The 18,303-nt window shown below is 31.6% G+C and overlaps 3 protein-coding genes and 2 long non-coding RNA genes across 5 annotated transcripts; 2 read left to right on the forward strand and 3 right to left on the reverse strand.

The window, feature by feature from the left end:
* Nucleotides 1–1,729: 1,729 nt before the first annotated feature.
* LOC119675876 lies at nucleotides 1,730–2,189 on the forward strand. Its single transcript, XR_005252232.1, has 2 exons — nucleotides 1,730–1,830; nucleotides 1,887–2,189. It is a non-coding gene; the product is annotated as an uncharacterized LOC119675876 (long non-coding RNA).
* A 918-nt stretch (nucleotides 2,190–3,107) lies between these two features.
* Nucleotides 3,108–3,801, reverse strand: LOC119675898 (cuticle protein 76-like). The gene is made up of 2 exons (XM_038087116.1): nucleotides 3,689–3,801; nucleotides 3,108–3,628 (listed from the first exon to the last, which is right to left on the reverse strand). Exons 1-2 carry the CDS (start codon nucleotides 3,692–3,694, stop codon nucleotides 3,359–3,361), a joined length of 276 nt encoding a protein of 91 aa, XP_037943044.1. The 5' UTR covers nucleotides 3,695–3,801; the 3' UTR covers nucleotides 3,108–3,358.
* A 2,967-nt stretch (nucleotides 3,802–6,768) lies between these two features.
* Nucleotides 6,769–7,194, reverse strand: LOC119675907. The gene is made up of 2 exons (XR_005252233.1): nucleotides 7,100–7,194; nucleotides 6,769–7,044 (listed from the first exon to the last, which is right to left on the reverse strand). It is a non-coding gene; the product is annotated as an uncharacterized LOC119675907 (long non-coding RNA).
* Nucleotides 7,195–7,767: 573 nt separating this feature from the next.
* On the reverse strand, nucleotides 7,768–8,178 carry LOC119675891 (cuticle protein 16.5-like). The gene is made up of 2 exons (XM_038087110.1): nucleotides 8,126–8,178; nucleotides 7,768–8,062 (listed from the first exon to the last, which is right to left on the reverse strand). The coding sequence occupies exons 1-2, from the start codon at nucleotides 8,129–8,131 to the stop codon at nucleotides 7,772–7,774; spliced, it is 297 nt and encodes a 98-aa protein (XP_037943038.1). The 5' UTR covers nucleotides 8,132–8,178; the 3' UTR covers nucleotides 7,768–7,771.
* Nucleotides 8,179–9,806: 1,628 nt separating this feature from the next.
* Nucleotides 9,807–10,304, forward strand: LOC119675915 (cuticle protein 16.5-like). The gene is made up of 2 exons (XM_038087131.1): nucleotides 9,807–9,850; nucleotides 9,930–10,304. The coding sequence occupies exons 1-2, from the start codon at nucleotides 9,845–9,847 to the stop codon at nucleotides 10,233–10,235; spliced, it is 312 nt and encodes a 103-aa protein (XP_037943059.1). The 5' UTR covers nucleotides 9,807–9,844; the 3' UTR covers nucleotides 10,236–10,304.
* Nucleotides 10,305–18,303: the final 7,999 nt, after the last annotated feature.

Genomic DNA, 18,303 nt, shown 5'->3' on the forward strand with positions numbered 1-18,303 from the left:
TAGAAAGAGTTACACATTTTCTGTGTGATTGCCCATTTTCGGCTAACAAGCTTTTAGGGAAGTACTTTTTTGACAGTTTGTCTGGGCACTCATCGGTAATGACAAAATTTGAACCGAACAGGATGGATCTAGTTTATTTCTTGGTGTTTCATGGGACGAATGTAATGTCACAACTGCGATTTATTGATAATTATGAGATATGTAAATGTATCTGTTGGTCAATTTTACGCTTTTTTATTTTGTCATGTTTATTTCGCATTTTATATAATATGTATATTGTGTGGTATTACATTTTGGCCTAAAAATATGCTTCGTCATTCGTGAGAATTAACATAAACAAAACACAAACAGATTCATTCGGAGGTATATTTCTTAATATAGAAACTAACTATGATTACAAACGAAGTAATTCAAAACATGGCTGGGTACACAATTACGTTCCCATTTGTAGTGATTTAAATCCTGGCTGCTTACTCAATATAACAATTCGAGCGCTGTTAATAATTACAACTATAACCATTTCAATAGTTATATTATATTTAATCTATGATATTCAAATAGAATAAAAATAGCTTTACATATTAACATCAAAAATTATCTTCATTTTATAAATTTATCGTACCGATAGTTTCAGAATACAATATTCTCACCAGTGTGTAAAAACCATATACTTTATTTTTAAGTGGATGGTTCATCTGTTCATATAAAACTTCAGTTTCATCAATTTGGTAAAGGGCTAGATTAGTACTGTTCGCATTCGGTTTTACGAAGTATTCGGAGAATCCGATTAATTGGATAGCAACGAAGTCTCCGGAGTTTGTAAACATGGAGTCTTTGAGAATCCGGATTTGCGATTATTATTTATTTTATTATATTACATTACAACCCAAATGGTACAAAAAAAGCCCAGTGGTGGTAAATAACATAATCTTGGTACCAATACGCATCATCCAAATGTGAAATAGCTTATTTGAGAAGTCAAAGCGAAACATGTTGTAAAGCTGGTGAGATTTTATGTCACATCTCCATTTATTTTCAAAAAAGCATGACTCCATCACACATTCTGATCAAGTACCATACCATACAGTGATTTTTTGTGAATGCAACGACCTTTTATCAGTTATTGTGATTTCTGTGCCCCACATGCGACAATTTCGTTAGTAATTCCTACAACTGCCCACGGAACATCTTACTCTACAGTAGTTATCCGCCTAATGGAAATTTTACTTATGTTTACTTTTGGAACCACTAAATAAATAACACTTTATAACAAAGTGCGGACTTTTTGTTAATTGATTTGAGTTTACTTCATATTTTTTCACTTGCTGAGTATCTTTAATAATTTAGTTGATATATAAGGCACATATAAGGTTTAAATTTATTCAAATTCGTTTTTCATTTCTGTTCACCTGATAGCTATTAATTAATCTTACTGAGTTGATTTCATAAAAAATACTAAAAATAAAATTTGCAATTGAATTGCATTTAAATAATTTGTAGATCTAATTTTTTTGTAACATCATCATTTTATGTGACATACCTATAATAAATTTTATTGATGCCAAAAAAATAAGAATTCGGAAGAACCCGTTTGCCAGGTATTTGTATGTGGCTTGTCTGAGTGCCAGATGCAACTCAGCTCGGATTGTTTTCAATATGTTTAATAACTTGTATATACTAAAACGTTTATTAAATGAATCTCTCTGAATAAATATTGAAAGTTTCGTGACAGTATAAAACGGAACTGTGCTTAAAATATCTTTGGAATACGCGTACATCTCGCATTATTGAAGTTACACCAGATTGGTTCCTACTGCCGAGAATATGAAGGTTAGACTCATTATTTTTTTAAATAATAAATTAAAGTTAAAGAAAATATTTTTTAGTTGTTATTATTATTACTATTTATACTGTTAATTTCTTTGGTGAGTTGTGGAAAACAGCCTGCGGCAAATAATTTCCAGGTCGGCAGTAAGACAACCAGTAGGAGGTACACAGATATATACAAAGGAATTTCTGGCAACAAACCGAATGAAAAACTGAGTTGAAGGACCAAAAGGACTGAGTTCATACATACATATGAGAGTGAATACGACAGTTAATCGGAATATAGTATTCACAGATACATGTGTGGAATTATTAAACAATATTTAGCTTGAAATAAAATTATGATAGTGATGCGAACCATATAATACCTGTGAGAAGAATGTGTTTTACTGGGTGTTCCTTAGCACAAGATTATATACCAGAATATATTTCTATTTATGTTGAAGCTATTTGAGCCAGTGCACTTGAGCACTTTTACTCTTTCTTAACTCGAGGTATTTTCAAAATCCCTATTTACGCCTTGACTGGATTATTGTTTATCACTTCATCAGTCTAAGCAATAATTGACCTCAGATCTGCATACCTCCCCGAGGAACATGTAACCATTTTGAGATTTGGTAACGCGGTGTTGTAAGTCTGTCAGTTTTCGCAAATAATTTAGGTAGACTCTCCGTAGACTCTGGTTGAGTAAATCTATCTTGATTTACGCAAGCAGAGTAGAGGTAACAAACCTCCTTCAGATATAAAACTGTTGGAGATTTGAGTATGTATAAGAAACATTTTACATTTACCAGAATATAGAAATTGCTAATTGTACTTCACCGTTAGCCGCTTAAATAAGTCTAACTTACTTGAAGGCAAATCAAATTAAAATTCCAAATTTTAATCTAGACACAATTGTTGAAAATATCTCTTTTTGGGTTATAACTAGTACTGGATATGTTATTAAATTTCACAAATGATTGAGAGAAACGTGAACTTATATGCCAAAGTATGGGGAGAGTGCAAAAATGGAAGATAAAACAAAAACAGAAGAAACATTGGTTTTTGTCCGGGCTTTTGTCTCTATTCTCTCATTCATTCTCTATTAAAGAAAGTATTATCTTACAAATTCTGCGTATGTTAATAGTTTCCAAAGATCCATTGATAATTTTCTGAACACAGTATATACACAACTTTCATTTTATGTCAATTGAGATGCCTTATTGCAGTGACTACTGACAGCTTCGCTTAAAGATGACACGGAAGATCTATAGGCCTATTGATAGTTTTTAGAAGAAAATTACACTAATTTTCAAAGAATGTGAATCACTACAATCCTCAAAAAAATCAAAGAGAGTAAGCTATTAATGCATTCTAATAATGCCAATATTGCAATATCCATTTTTGCCTATTAAGATGCTAAATATGCACTAAAGAAACATTTAATTTGCCGAATTGTTTTGATTTTATTGTTTTTTTTGTTTATCTGTTTTAATAAGTGTGGAGTACATGAAGATCACGAGCTGCTATATCCATAGAGGAATTGAGTTTATTTTTTGAAGAGAGTGGAGTAAACCGCTGGTGCACTATAGGCTACTGGCGCTGCGCTGTAAACTGCAGGAGCTGCCGAATAGGTAGAGTACGCTGGTGCACTGTACACTGAAGCAGTATAAGCAGGAGCAGCTGCTGCAAAAGTAGTGTATGGAGAAGCAGCATAGGTGGTGTAGGCTGGAAGAACTGAAGCAGCTGAATATGTAGTTACAGGAGCTACAATACCGGCTTGGGCAGCAGCGATGAAGAGAGCTAAACAGATGAGGAACTGTAATTGACAGAAGCAATGTCAACTTCTAGTAAAGAGTCAGTTTTCCAAAATACTTACTTTCATTTTGTTTGTGTTCTTAGTTTGGGGCGATTTTTGCTTCTTGATAATTGGCAATAAACTGATGGTTGTCTTGTGTTGAGCAGATAATTTATACTCTTCCGTTTATTCGATTAAAGTACTAGTTCATGCAAAAATCATACAATAAAACGAGGCTTGTTGTTGTTGTTGAATTTAAACTATTGTAGTTCAAACGTATGAAGTTCTTGCCATGACATTACATTTTTGTAATTTTGTTATGATTTGATTTTCTCATGTTTTGTTTAGTAAATACATTTTGTGTGTTTTCGTTTTGATCTTTGCCCAGTTATTCCAATCAATCCAGTTTCCGGATTATACAAGTTCGGTTTAAAATACTATTTTCGGAATTCTCGTTTTAGTGCTGCCTGAGCAGAGCGTTGAACGCGGATGTTTCAACCCTCGATCAATATTTGGCAAGTATCCGTATTGTTGGTGTCTCCCACACACAACTCTTGTTGTAATCCTATGACATGTCGAATGGATTAATTATTTTTGGAGCATCTAGAATTGTTCGCTGCGGAAACAAGTCAAACCTGCTTCAAGCAAGAATGGTGACAATCGCGACTTCAATTCCAATCACAAGTCAGAACTAATTAACTTTGTTGAATGCGAACGATAATTGTCCACAAACAAATTTTATGGATTATAAATTTATTGATAATTTATTGATTGAAGTTCAATTAAACTTGTCCGCTTCTAACACAAAAGTCATTTTTTTTGCTAAGTAATCGTCAACAAACATTTTTTCTTAGTCATTTCACGTCAACCTCTACCTCAACTCCGTGTGTAAATCGAAATTTACGTCCAACAACAACAAAAAGATGTGAAAAAATTGATTTGATTGACTTGTAAACATTTAAGTTTGAAATTCCTAATGAAATTGAAGGGAACAATTTTTATTTGAATTCTAAAGTAATAGAAGTAGCATAATGCTTTAATGTTGCTGGAAGAAGGCCGCAGAGGGTAGACATGGTTGTGAAAAAGCATGAGGGAGGAGTATTCCAAGAAAGGTCAATATTGTCAATATTATTAAATTCAGTGCTTTGCTATAGAATTAGAATCTAAGGTCTAGTGGTGTTGGCTTTTTACGTTTCTAAATTATAAAAGTGAAAGACCGATTTCTAACTTAAAAGCTACAAGTCTTAAAGCGTCTCGTTCATAGTCCATAAAAAAACTTAGCTCTATGTATATTATATAATCTGAACTCTGTACTGTTTAGTGAATTATGCCGTTGTTTACCTTAAATAATTCTTTCTTGTACTTACCTTCTCACTAATTCATATCCTAAACCATATTATCGTGTATTGTAATTCCTTTCAAGACTTCTTCTATATAGATCTGTTTAGGTTACAATAACAACAACAATGACATGTTTACGAAAAATAAATGAATACGGATGTTGTGAAATATAGTCTATAATTCTGATGATATATGTTATAGCTATACGTGACATCATATATATAGTGTTTAAAAGCGTTGCTAGTTTTTTATTGTGCAGTGGGAACTGTTACGTTGGAAACTCGTTTAATTAGATGCTTCTGAAGAAATTAATGAAAAATAAAATTAAGTTGTCTTTTAAAATGAAAAGTTAAAATTGAAAGTTTTAAGATATTTTACTTCTATTTTTTAATTATTTTATTTAATATTTCAAAAGAATAACCATAACTTATGTGCTTAAGGTAAAAAGACCGTCAGTACTAATCGATTTGAAAGAATAGATTTTGACTAGTAGCCAATTGACTTTTAACTAGAAGGTGATGTTTCTTGTGTTAATTACAATGCCTTATCGCTGCTGGTAAAGCTGGGATGCCTTGTTACTACATACCTTAGTTCTTCTAGCCTATTCCACCTATGCACTATGTTACTTATGCTTAAGCTTCTCTGCTTACACAGCTTAAGTACACAGTGCACCCATCTATTCGACAACTCCTGCAGTTTACAGTGTAGATTATATGATTTCAGTTCACAACGCTCCAGTAGCTTACTCCAAGGTTTTTAGAAAGGAATTAAATTTTTGTAAGGATGTTGTCTCTTTGCCGCCATATTATATTTCATGGTAATTGTCTTCGAAACTCCACATAGTAGAAAAAATTAACTTTAGTAAATATGAATGCGTTTTTGGTAAAAATTTGTTATAAGTTCCAAAAAAGCCAATTTGGAAAGTATGTTTAAAAATTTGTTGGGTTTTTTAATATAAATTATTTGATTAAGACGAAAAATATAGTGGAGGGAGACTGAATAATGTGAACTACAAGAATCTGAAGAACATCAAATTGCAATGGGTTTGATGTGGATATTACTTTCTGACGAAATTGAGAACTTTCTGTTCATATATAATCATGCAGAAGAGGCAAGATCCTTCTTCTAAGCATGAGTCTGAGCATCAAATTCTTAGTTGTACGCACGGTTGCCACTTATGGTACTTTAGTACCAAAATTGGTACTTTTTTTTTTTTTTTCGTTTGGTACTCACTTTCAAAAAATGGTACATTTTTGACGACCCAACTTTTTTGTGGATATTCCAATAATTTTTTTATAAATGCAACTTTGCACTATTTTATATTTTGTTCATTTATAACACTATGAAAAACACAGAACGAGAAAACAAAAAAAATTTTGGACCTTTTTTTACAGAAATGGTACCTTTTTAAACCAATTTTGGTACAGAAAAAAATTTTCAAGTGGTAAAATTACCAAGTGGTAAATTAAAGTACGTACAACCACGGTTAGTTATTCTCTTTTTTATTGAATATCTTAACTTGTATTTAAATACGGGGTTTTAAACATATAAATACGCTGCTTTGGTATGGGATAGGCCTTGACATTATTATAATTATAATTTTGCTTCTTAAAAAACTTGATATATTTCAATGTTTTAACGAAAAACTGTAGGCTACGAAGTAGAAGTAGTAGTATAAAGCCAAGCTATAATACTAAACGACAATATTAAAGGGAATTAGGAGCCCACCATCACAGGTCCAAGGGTCGCTTACTTTAGACGTTTAGATTTCTATCCTTTCGGTTAAATAACAAATTTCATAGAAATGAATACAAAATTATTCAATATAACTTTCGTTTAATTTTTTATTGTTAAAATAGTATTAAATTAAAAATCTTTACTTTAGTAAAAAAGTCACTTCATTAGTTTAGCCTCTGGCCCAATTGGTTTCTCATTGGAAGCGGAAGAGGCGACGCTGTTTCCACCCTCCTCAAAACTTCTATGTTTCCGTTTTGCTGAAGTAGTGGAATTTGTCGTACTGCAATCGCTGGATAAAAAATCTGAGCACGGACGCAGCACATCAATGACATCGTAATAAAGAGTAACAGTCCAAGAACCTGAAACAAATGAAACATAAAATATTTTGCGAAACTGTTGATATATTGTCAGAACCTTCATTGTGGGATGCAGTGCGTCGCAATTTAAAAAAAATCTGTAATGCAAATTAGCTGCGTAAAAGCTTTTATATAAAAAAATCCGGAAGAAATCAAAAAATTCATTTCTGTTTCGCTCCGCTGTTCTCAAGCTCGCAAGCACATCTCACGTGTCAACAAATCTTCTCCGCAAGCGCATCACGTCATCCCCACTTTCCAGCAAGTGCAGTAAGTCGCGCTGCAAACTGAAAACGACGTTTTGACAGAAATTCCATGCGGTATTTTTATACGAGGTCTTGACAACGATTGCACTTGACAACAAGTTTTTTTTGGCAGTTTATAGGAATCGTTTGATTGTCAAAAGATCTCTGACTTTTTGGAGTGTCTGACACAACTCAAATTAGACCAAAATTGGGTTCTAAAAACTCCGCAAACGTTTGACAGGCTTAGGTGATTCTTCTTTGATCCTTCATATTAGGTAAGTTTCGTCATCGAAGTGCATAAAATTTTGCAAAATTTAAGTAGGACAAAAATTGATTTAAAATGCAGGAAATTCCAGAAATTAACACTACATAATACATTGTATGAAGTCTATTTGACCAATTTTAAAAACCAATACCAAAAAGAGAAGCCAAAGTATTTTACAGTTAAATCGAATCATTTTATTAATTTATTATTCATTGCTTAGTTACTATTTCTTGAGCAGGGTGGAGTAAACAGTGGGAGCAGAATAGACAGCTGGGACAACACCGGCAGTATAGGTCGCGGCAGCTGGAACAGCAGCACTGTAAGTTGTGTAGGCTGGAGCAGAGTATACGGAAGCAACTGGAGCTACTGAACGCACCAAAGGAGCGGCATTGTATGTGGCGGCATACGTAGCTGGAACGGCATAGGTGGCGGGAGCAGCAGCGTAAGTAAGTGCGGATCCAATCACATGAGCCTGAGCAACAGCCAAGCAGAGAGCTACGAAGCAAAGAAGGAACTGCAAAAGTAATATTTTTTATATGTTAAATGGCGACAAGATTCTCTCGGGAAGTTAACTTACTTTCATTTTGATTTTAAGTGTTGTGGCAGTTGGAGTTTATCACAAGAATCGCTTGAGTTAAATGATAACTTACACAAATCGGACGTTTATTTTATAGCGAATTTTTTACTTGTCTTCAGTATTTCTTATCTAATTTGTGCTATTTTTATCTAAGCTTAGAACGAGTTTCAGGGCACACAGACTTAGGTGCGTGTTAGTATGTGCGCAAAATATTGTTAAGTCAAAAAATTTTCCTAAAAATTTATTGCAAGTTTTTTGTCTTGGAATAATCCGGATTCTGCACTGGTTGCTCTAAAACTCTAGTGATTCTGCACACTGTGATATAAAAAAGGTTGCCAATTTGATTTTGAAGTAACCGGAACCATTACTCAATTATTCCAGCGAGTGCAGGTCGCTGATTTTACAAACTAATTACGATGATTTTTACGTATGTTTCAAGAACCTTACAATTTTCAATTGATTAATTATAATCTAATATAATAATAATAATCTAATATATAATCTAATCTATAAACCACTAATTTCGGTATGGCTCTGATGTACCCATTATACAGGCTTCATATGTTCTCACCTATCATTGGCATTTAAGCATTTATGCCAATTGCATAAAGCATTTATTAGATTGATCCATAATTTTATGTTACCATTTGGAACATACAGATTGTATAGAGAACATATAGCGATCCATGAATACTAAAACGGAAGGAAATCCAATAAAGAAGCTTTAATTTTTGGTGAAGGCTTCGAATCGCAAACTTATTCCAGTGTTCTTTCAGTCTTAATAAAAAAATTATATAACTGTGTATTTATAAAGACATATGTGTTACATCTAGAATATCAAAATGGTTAGAGGCTCCTCGGGAAGGTATGCAGATTTGAGGTCAGTTATTGCTTAGTCTGATAAAGTGATAAAAAATAATCCAGTCAAGACGTTTAGAGAGGTGATGAAGAAACCTTGTAGTTAATAGACAGTAAAAGTGCTCAAGTGCACTGACTCAACTATCCTCAACATAATAATATATCTAGAAATGTATACAATATTTTGAAATCTTTTTCTGTCTCCTATCGTTATATATGCTTAGCGAAAATTATTTGTATATGTATTTTATATTTAGTGACGTAAAAATAGAGGAGTTTCTTTTCTGAAATGTCGATTATTTGCTTCTTAATTAATTTTTTAACCAGATAGCGAAGATAGATAGTGTAGGGCTGAAACGAATTAAACCTATATACTTTTTCGGTTCAGTTCTCTGACAATTATGTGAGTTTTAGTTTCTCTGCTAAGATCTGATTCGATTCCCTGATTCTGTTTTTGTCCTATAAATTTTAATCGAAGTTCTTCCATTAAAATGTGTGAAATTAAATATCCAAAAGAACTTATAATAACTTCTTCATCGCAAGTTGAATTTCTTCCAGTGTAGGATTAAAACGAATTTTACTTGTCAATTTTGCTTAATTGTTGCGAGTGAGGCGAATTGCAAAACATTTCAAAGTCTTATTTTTGTTGGATTTCGATTTTTTGATAATAGTTTTCATTGTTTACCGCCGCCGACATAACAATTATCAAAATAGTTCCGTGTCAGAATAACCAGAATTTGAATTCGAATTACACCGCTCGCACTAAGAGCTTTACTCGTATAAATAGAACAGCGAAAAGGTGTCAACTTCACAACACTTTCAACCTCAACGTAACAAACAACTTCAGAAGAATCCACCAAAATGAAAGTAAGTATCTAATAAATCGTAAACTCTTTCCAAACAAGTCCTGACAAAGGCAATATTTTAACTTTATTGTTTTTTGCAGTTCCTCGTTTGCTTCGTAGCTCTCTGCTTGGCTGTTGCTCAGGCTCATGTGATTGGATCCGCACTTACTTACGCTGCTGCTCCCGCCACCTATGCCGTTCCAGCTACGTATGCCGCCACATACAATGCCGCCACATACAATGCCGCTCCTTTGGTGCGTTCAGTAGCTCCAGTTGCTTCCGTATACTCTGCTCCAGCCTACACAACTTACAGTGCTGCTGTTCCAGCTGCCGCGACCTATACTGCCGGTGTTGTCCCAGCTGTCTATTCTGCTCCCACTGTTTACTCCACCCTCCTCAAGAAATAAGTTACGACATTCGCGTATTAAGATATGGAATTTGATTTTGAAATTTTTGTTTTTTTAAAATAAAAATAAATGTGCACAACTCTAAATATAAATATTAATGTTCGAGTAAGTGTGTAGGGAAATTATATGGATCTATAATATAATATATGGTCTCAACTGTTTTTTAAGTGATGTTCTATAAACTTTTTTTGATTGCTTATCATTTTGTGCGTTTTTCTGACAAGATTTCATTCATATTTTCCGCTAAAATACAACTGAAAATTTTAGAAGCCAACTGTAATAAGGTATTATTGAGAAGTGAAGAATCTGACCTTTTTAATGCTAGAAACCATTTGGAGTTATGTCGTGTGGTCAACAATTAATGATCGCAATCTGAGCGTTGATTTTAACAAAAACGACAGAATATTTTTTAGCTTCTAACAGCTTCAGTGAAGGATAAGTCTACGATACTCGTAGAGACAGGTCAATAGGAATGGGAATGGAATGGTTTTACTTATTGCAGCCTCTGAGTTGATCTATTGCAATAAAATAGCTGATTCTAAAACATGCGTTGTTTTTATTGGACTCTAAACTATAAGAGAATATGTGTCCAAGGTGGGTTTACCTCATAATGACGCTTGTTGATTTTGTACGTCGTGATCGTGTTCAAGGTAGAGATGCTTACATATATTTTGAGTCGTTGTCGGGGTTTATCGAAATCCAGTTTTAAGTATTTGAGCCTGTAATTTGTTGATTCCAGAAATTGGTCGACTTTTTCACTATGTCCAGCTATATAAGCATGAAAACTTTCCTTTCAAATCGATAAATGGTATCAAAAGGGGTTAGATATAAATTAATAAAATAGTGGAAATTCACCTTAATTTCATTTACTTACTTATAGTTAACATATGTACATACATATGTCAAAAGAATTAATATTATTAACAAATAAACCATGGTTAATGGATACAATATTGAACGGACCATAGAGCTTTTACAAACACTGCAAAAATCACATTATCAAAAACCTTTAATATGGACAATTCATTTTGCAACCACTTATTTTGAATGTGCAATAATAGTTTTTAAATTTTTTTCTATATAGTTGAAAATAATAAAAAAATTTAGATAAAAATATTACAAATTTCGTGCTTTTGTCAAATAATAATAATATTCCACACGGGCTAAGCCCGTAATATTACGCTCTTTATCTACTGTGAATCGTTTAAAGTATTAAAGAAATGGTTTGTGTCTTCGATAAAAGAGAGTGTGTCATTGCTAACAAAATGCAGCCCTTGGACAAAGACCGTATTGTTTAGAGATGGTGTTTATTTTGACTATGTTTTAAGCAGAAACCGTTTTTAGTATTCGAAGGTTAGAACGCAATTACAAAGACCGTAATTATAGCAATAACTTAAGCTAAGATCGTATAGTTGCAAAGCTGATAAAATCTTTTGTGTTAAGTGCTCAAAACCTCCGGTAAATTGCTTATCTCCAACTACAAGATCCCCTTCGCTTTCCGCTTTCCGTTTTCAAGTTGATTGTCATCTTCACTTGCGTTTTTATAGTTGCCACAACTACGATCTTCGGAGGAAAATGACAGTGTTGCCGATTCATTGTTTAAAAAGAATAAAACAAGATTTTTTAAAATTTTACTTAAGTTACATGCATTTTTATTTGTTTATTGTTATTTTCATATAATTTTTTTATTTTATTCTATTCATTGTGTTACAAACGTGATTTGTGTACCTCATATGCATGTCGTACAATGGTTATTACAATTATTAAATTTAATTAATTTGTTTAAATGGGCAGTCAATTCATTTACTTTTTCATAAATAAAGTAAATCAAAGTGAGTGGCATTGAGTGCGACTCCTTAAATAAATTTCTGTTTTGTTTTGTTTTTTTTTATGTTTTTCTTTTTTATTTTGTTCATTTGTGTTAAATTTCTTATTGTTTAAATTGTTTATTTGTTGTTTTAGTTTTCGTTTTTCTTAATTCTTGCTTCCTCTTCGACTTAAATATGTTTGGTTTGTTTTGTATTATGGTGTGTTGTGGTGTGGTGTGTTGTGTTGTGTTGTGGTATAGTGTGGTGTGTATGAACGTATTTCATGTTGAAATTATGTTAATTTCATTTTAGTTTGTTTTATGCTAAACTACGGCTCTTGTTTTATTTTAATTTTAACAAAATTAACATATAATGTGTATTTTTACAAATTAAATTCATAAATTTAATTCATTTAGAATATCTTGGTAAGTCTGTTCGCTTATAACAAACTCTTAGTGTTCATATTTCATTTTCTTTTTTTTTTCGTTTTTTCGTCTTCAATTCTTCTTCTTCTGATTCTTTACAAATACTCGTTATTTAATTATTAATTTAATTTAATTCAATTAACTAACTTACTTAACCATACAGTTTCACATTTATCTCTATTTTAAACAATTAATTAGTTAGTGCTAATTAATAATACTTAATTAATGAATACTTGATCAACTCCATTAAATCTTAATTAAATTCTTTTCGTCTCTGTTCGTTACAGGGCATACTATTATATATCTCTCTTTTTGTTTTTGTTTTTGTTTTTGTTTCTTTCTCTTTCTTTTTCTAAATGTGTTTCTTCTTTAGGTTGTGTGAGTGAATAAGTGGTTTGGTGTGCTTATTTAATTTAATATTTTCAAGACTTTTGTTTATTTTTTATTTTGAAATGAACTCAAAACTAAATTTACAACCTTTTTTTATACATTTTACATTTTTAGAGTTTAGCTTCTTATAAATAGTAGTAGTAGTAGTAGTAGTAAGAGGATGATGAGGTGTAGCTAGGAGTAAGGAGAAGGAGTAGGAAAGGGGTTAGTGGTGTTCAATGCTTTGCTAATTGCAGTGTCTTATATTGTAGATTTTCTTATTAATTATATTAATTTTTTTGTGTTTATTAGAATTAAGTCTGGATTATGATCTGGATTTGTTGCTCTTCGAGTGAGTGTTTGGTAATTGTTCATTTGTTAAGACCGTGACTACTAAGTTTTGTATTTCATAGTTTCATATATTTTCATGTTTTCATGTTTTCATGTATTTATGTTTTCAGTCTCTTCAACTAGCAAAGAGGTCCAACGGTAGTGCCGATGAACGGCGTTAATTACACAAGTGCAGACTTCAAATGTGAGTGTAAACAAACGAACGTGTAAATTGATTTCATTTTCAATTCTGTATAATTTTTATCCTATTTGTTTATGCTTTTTTTTATAATTTTTTTTTTTTACTCATATAATTATTTTTTTTATACTTAAGTCTAACACTAGCATGCGAGTTCATTTCTTTTTAATCATTTTTTTTTTGTTTTTGTGGTTTTTGGTTTCGCAGAGAATTATTATAAAAATTTTTTACCTAAATTATTTTTTTTTTGTTATTATATTAATTTTTCTTATATACAATATTTGTTTGTTCATTATAAAATAAAAAAAAATTGTTCAAATATCAAAAAGAAAGAACGAAACCTTCTCTGACATCTGACGCATTGTTCTTAACATAAGAAGAGAGCACAAGAGCTACGAGTAATGAAGGGTTCCGTCCATTAGAATTATTCCAGTGTTTTTGATTTAAGTTGGCAATTTCGAGAATACATATTAAGCACAATAAATGAATTTAAACATATTGAAATGATAACCCATCTTTCACTTTATTTATATATTTGAATTATTACGATTGTGTTTCTAGTATTTCTTTAATAATATCATAAGAAAACGATGAATGTGTTTTATAATTGAAATGAAATATTAGCATTTATTTATTTTTATTACAAATTGTCACCGAGTCCCAAAGAAATACTGATGGGTTAATATAAAAAACAATAGCTTTTTATGCTTTACTTGCTTTACTGAGAAAGAAAGTGACTGAGTTTTCGACAAATTTAAAAAACTCTTGTGTCTCAGAAATGATACTGGAATGAAAAATTATGTATCAAAACTTCTACAGACTTCTAAAGACTTTGAGACTACATTTCTATAGAGCACACTTATCTGGCTTCTTGGTCTCTAGTGGAAGTAAATAAGAGGACATTTTTTGCCCTAATCCTCTACAACGAAAGTTAACCTTTTTAAGTTCCCGAACTATTTGACGTCATTTAGGCATTGTTAGGTAATAATATAGAACACTTAATTCTAACGTTTAATGCCTATAAGGCGTATTCATTAAGTCGAATTACTCGCAATCAGTGCCGATAAATTAGGTTACTGCTTGAAAAAATTACGGATCCTTAGTAATAGTGAATGGATGTCATATATGAAGCACTCTCCTCTAATATGTTTTTGAATGGGGACAGACGTAACTTTAAGACCTCCACTCATTGGCAAGTGCCAAGTAATTTGAACTTACGGAACAAATTGAAATAATCGTATTACATAAAATAAGACTAAGTAATTCACTTAAAAATATGTAAATTAAACTAAATAAAAACTTTTTACATATAAAAATTATTTACATTTGAGTTTAACTCTAATATTTACAATATTCGCTAAAAATTAAGAGTAAAAATATTTAAAATAAATTTGAATAAAAAATCTGAAGGACGCTGATCTCAACGCTTTGATCATTGACTCAACTTTGAACTTTGGTACTCGCGTTTTAGCGATAATATCTGAAAGAATACCGGAAAAAAAGAAAAGAAATAACATTAGGAATTAGTCACAAAAGATAAAATGAAAGCATTCAAGAAAAATATTTAAAGGGAAAATCTGCAAAAAACGCTGGGCTTTTAAGCGTAAGGAACAAAACTCGCTGTGTCTGAGGCAAAGTTCCAAAATTGATCTCTCAAGCTTGCAACAAAAATAGAAAAGTTTTTAATTTTAACTTATAAAAATACTGAAAGAAATTGAATTAGTGTTCTTTTAAAGGGAAGTCAAAACGAACTCAAATGCGAGAGGTGTCTATGTTTCGTCTAAGAAATGTGGGAGATGGCGCAGAAGCTGTAGGATGCGATTATGGATTTATGGATGACAATGATGAGAGGAGCTCTTTACAAGATAGCATATGAATAAGGATTTGATTTGGAGTTTATGTGAAGTGATTGTGTGGTCGTGCTCTGAAGTTCTAGTGCGGAAAATACCTGCTCAGCACGCGAGTTGCTTGGTTTTAGTGAAATGGTAGCGATTTGTAGGCCACGCGTGAGCGAATGCATTTATATTTGTTATCTGCAATTAAATCAATTAATCAATATTAAAATTTTTATTGTATTTACTCCAAAACGTGTAATTTGTCAATGCTCAACTAAAAACTAAAAAAACTCCAACTATGCAACGTAACAGCATGCAACTACGTTCCTCTAACGTCCCAAGTGAACTACAGATTTCGATGGAATTACTTTGCTTCGGAAAGTGGGCTCTGATTCTCATTTTAGTAATTTTAGATTATGTGAGACAAGCAGCATTCATTACAAATGATTTAGTGTCCAAATTTAGGAAAGAAATGATTTAGATTAAAAGAAAATAAAAAATTTCCGTTTATTTTGGCTAAAAACAACGGAATTTCACATTATTATTACTAAAAGGTACGGCTTTATAGATTCTTAACTCAGTATTTTTCTAGAGTAACAGTCTAGAGTAAAATTTGTACCTCTTACTATTAAAGATAATGCGTATAGTCTTCTACAACTCTCTGGTTCAGAGATGGGTTTAACGATGGAGTACTAAGTATGAAGCAATAAAACTCTGCTTGAAAATATAACTTATAACTTATATCGGAAAAATATTTAATGGAGGAGAACATCTTTAAACAAATAAGTTACTATTGATAAAATGAAAACCTAACTATAAATATTGGAGCATTTAAGTATGGAGACAATGAAGATTAAAATTTAATTATTAAATAAAGTAAATAAATAAATAAAGTAATGCTTTAAAGGCAAAGTGTTCATTCTAAAACTCCAAATCTGAGCTTATTGAGTTAAGATCTCTCTGGAATGATTGAATCTGAGCTCTCTTTTCATTCAAAATTTTTGTTTGAAGTAACTATCTGTGGACTTTCAGGGCATATCCTACGTCATTTGATGTATTATTTGTACATTTATTGAAATATAAATTCTTTCTTTTTTTATTATTTAGCAGTTTCTTCTCCCTCTTGACCAATAAAAGAGCAGCTGTTACCAATTATTGAACTGAGTACGACATTTCTTTAGAAAAATGTCTTAAAGTTTTCTTGGCGTTGATGTAATTTGAAAGGATGACAAATTAAATTTAGAGGACCAACGCTTGTGTCAGAGAAAATTAAATTAATTAACAAATCAAAAAAAAAAGTTAAATGAAAACGTTCTTCTTTCACTTCAAAACATAAAGTATGTACCAACATTCTTATGATTCTATCATAAGAAAGAAATTTACTGTATGTTCCTCAATCCAGCAATCTCCAACTTTCAAAATTCAATCAAAAACAGTAAAATATCCTGGGTCTATAGGAGAGTGTCTATGTTGTTATAGAAATAGAAATAAACAGGGTACTAGCTCCCACTGGAGCAGAGCACTGCGACCAGATTGATCTTTTGTGCCGTAACTGACCCTAATTGAACAGAAGACATTCCGCTTTCCGAATGAAGGCCAGAATGTCGTCCGTTGAGGACCTCCTAATGTCAGAAGGAGAGAGCAGCTCTCCTCCCAGTGATTTCCTCCTTGCCCAGATCAAGGCTGGGCAGTCACAGAGAATGTGGCTCGTAGTCTCGTCTGCCTCTAAGCATAGTCGACACTCTATCTCTTCGGACAGACCTATTTGTTGTTATAGGAGAGTGAAGAATAAATATAGTTTCGAAGAACCATATACTCACTTTTATGCCTATATCTTGCAGGATGGCTACTTCACTTTTCTAAGACTTAAATAGAATATATATATGTTTTTATATGGATTATTCTGTAAAATTTCTTTTTTTGTTAGTTTATACTTTTTTGTTTAGGAGCGCCATTGGGCAACATTATGGTTTTAATTGGATATCAAGAAGAGAATTCAAAGAATTAATATATTTAAAATGATATCGAATCTTTTAATGACATTTTAATGATATATAAAACGAGCGGCCATGATAGCCTCTTTGTCATCTTAAAATAAGTCGAACTGAACATTTACTATATCAATCTGTTTGGAGGAACATCTTACGTCTGTTATCTTGTTTTAAAGTTAACTTATTCCAAGCTCCATTGAAAATACACGTATATAGGTATTTCCAAAAGAGTATTAGAAGCTTTCTAACAATATTGGGAATTTTTTTTTGTAACTCTTTATGTAGGTAGCAACTAAAGGCACCTCAGCTTGTTTGTAAATGTTGGCCAATCAATCGAACGATGATTTAACTGTTATGAAATTAAAACAAGAGAACTAATATCGTTCGTGAGCGCTTAAATTTTTGAGGATCATTTTAAGGAATTTTCTAATCTCTTATATGGTTTCTTCGCACAATTCTTAATCTTTATAATTATTATTCTTTCGGCTTTATGGGAACTTCAGTTCACCGGCGTTCTGGGAAAAAGTGTTTGTTTTTGTTGTTTTCTGAAAGAAGTTGCTGCAGCTAACCAGAATACGTGTAAGTAAATTAAAATAATTATAATAGTTTACTGTTGATTTTATGAGATATTTTTCTCTTTCCGAGTGTTTTTACATATATTGTTTTCTTTTTTCGTACTTATCTACGGTTTTCATATTCACAAATTATGCTAATTTTTGTTAATTATCAATTAAATTTAATCAATTTTGTATACAAATTTGTTTAATTATTTATAAATTTTAATTAATACTTAAGTAACATTCAATTTAAATTATTTTATGTTAACGCATAATGTCGACCTTTTTAGTTCACGCCTTTTCTGGTACATTTTCTGTACGGCCTTTATGTTAATTTCATATTTTTGTTTTTGTAATTAATTATCCTTGAACAATATAATTAAGTTCAGTTGATTTGTAAGTGTATAGGTTGGTTTATTTATTTTATTTTTATTTTTATTTTTATTTTTTTTACTTTGGGCTTATATTAAAACTTGCGTACATTAATTAATTTACCATTTTTGTTTGTGTTTATTGTTTTAAATACGAATAACAATTTCCACTAAATTTTTAAT

The sequence above is a fragment of the Teleopsis dalmanni genome, chromosome 1, assembly GCF_002237135.1.
Source record: "Teleopsis dalmanni isolate 2A chromosome 1, ASM223713v2, whole genome shotgun sequence".
In the NCBI taxonomy this organism is placed as follows: Eukaryota; Metazoa; Arthropoda; class Insecta; order Diptera; family Diopsidae; genus Teleopsis; species Teleopsis dalmanni.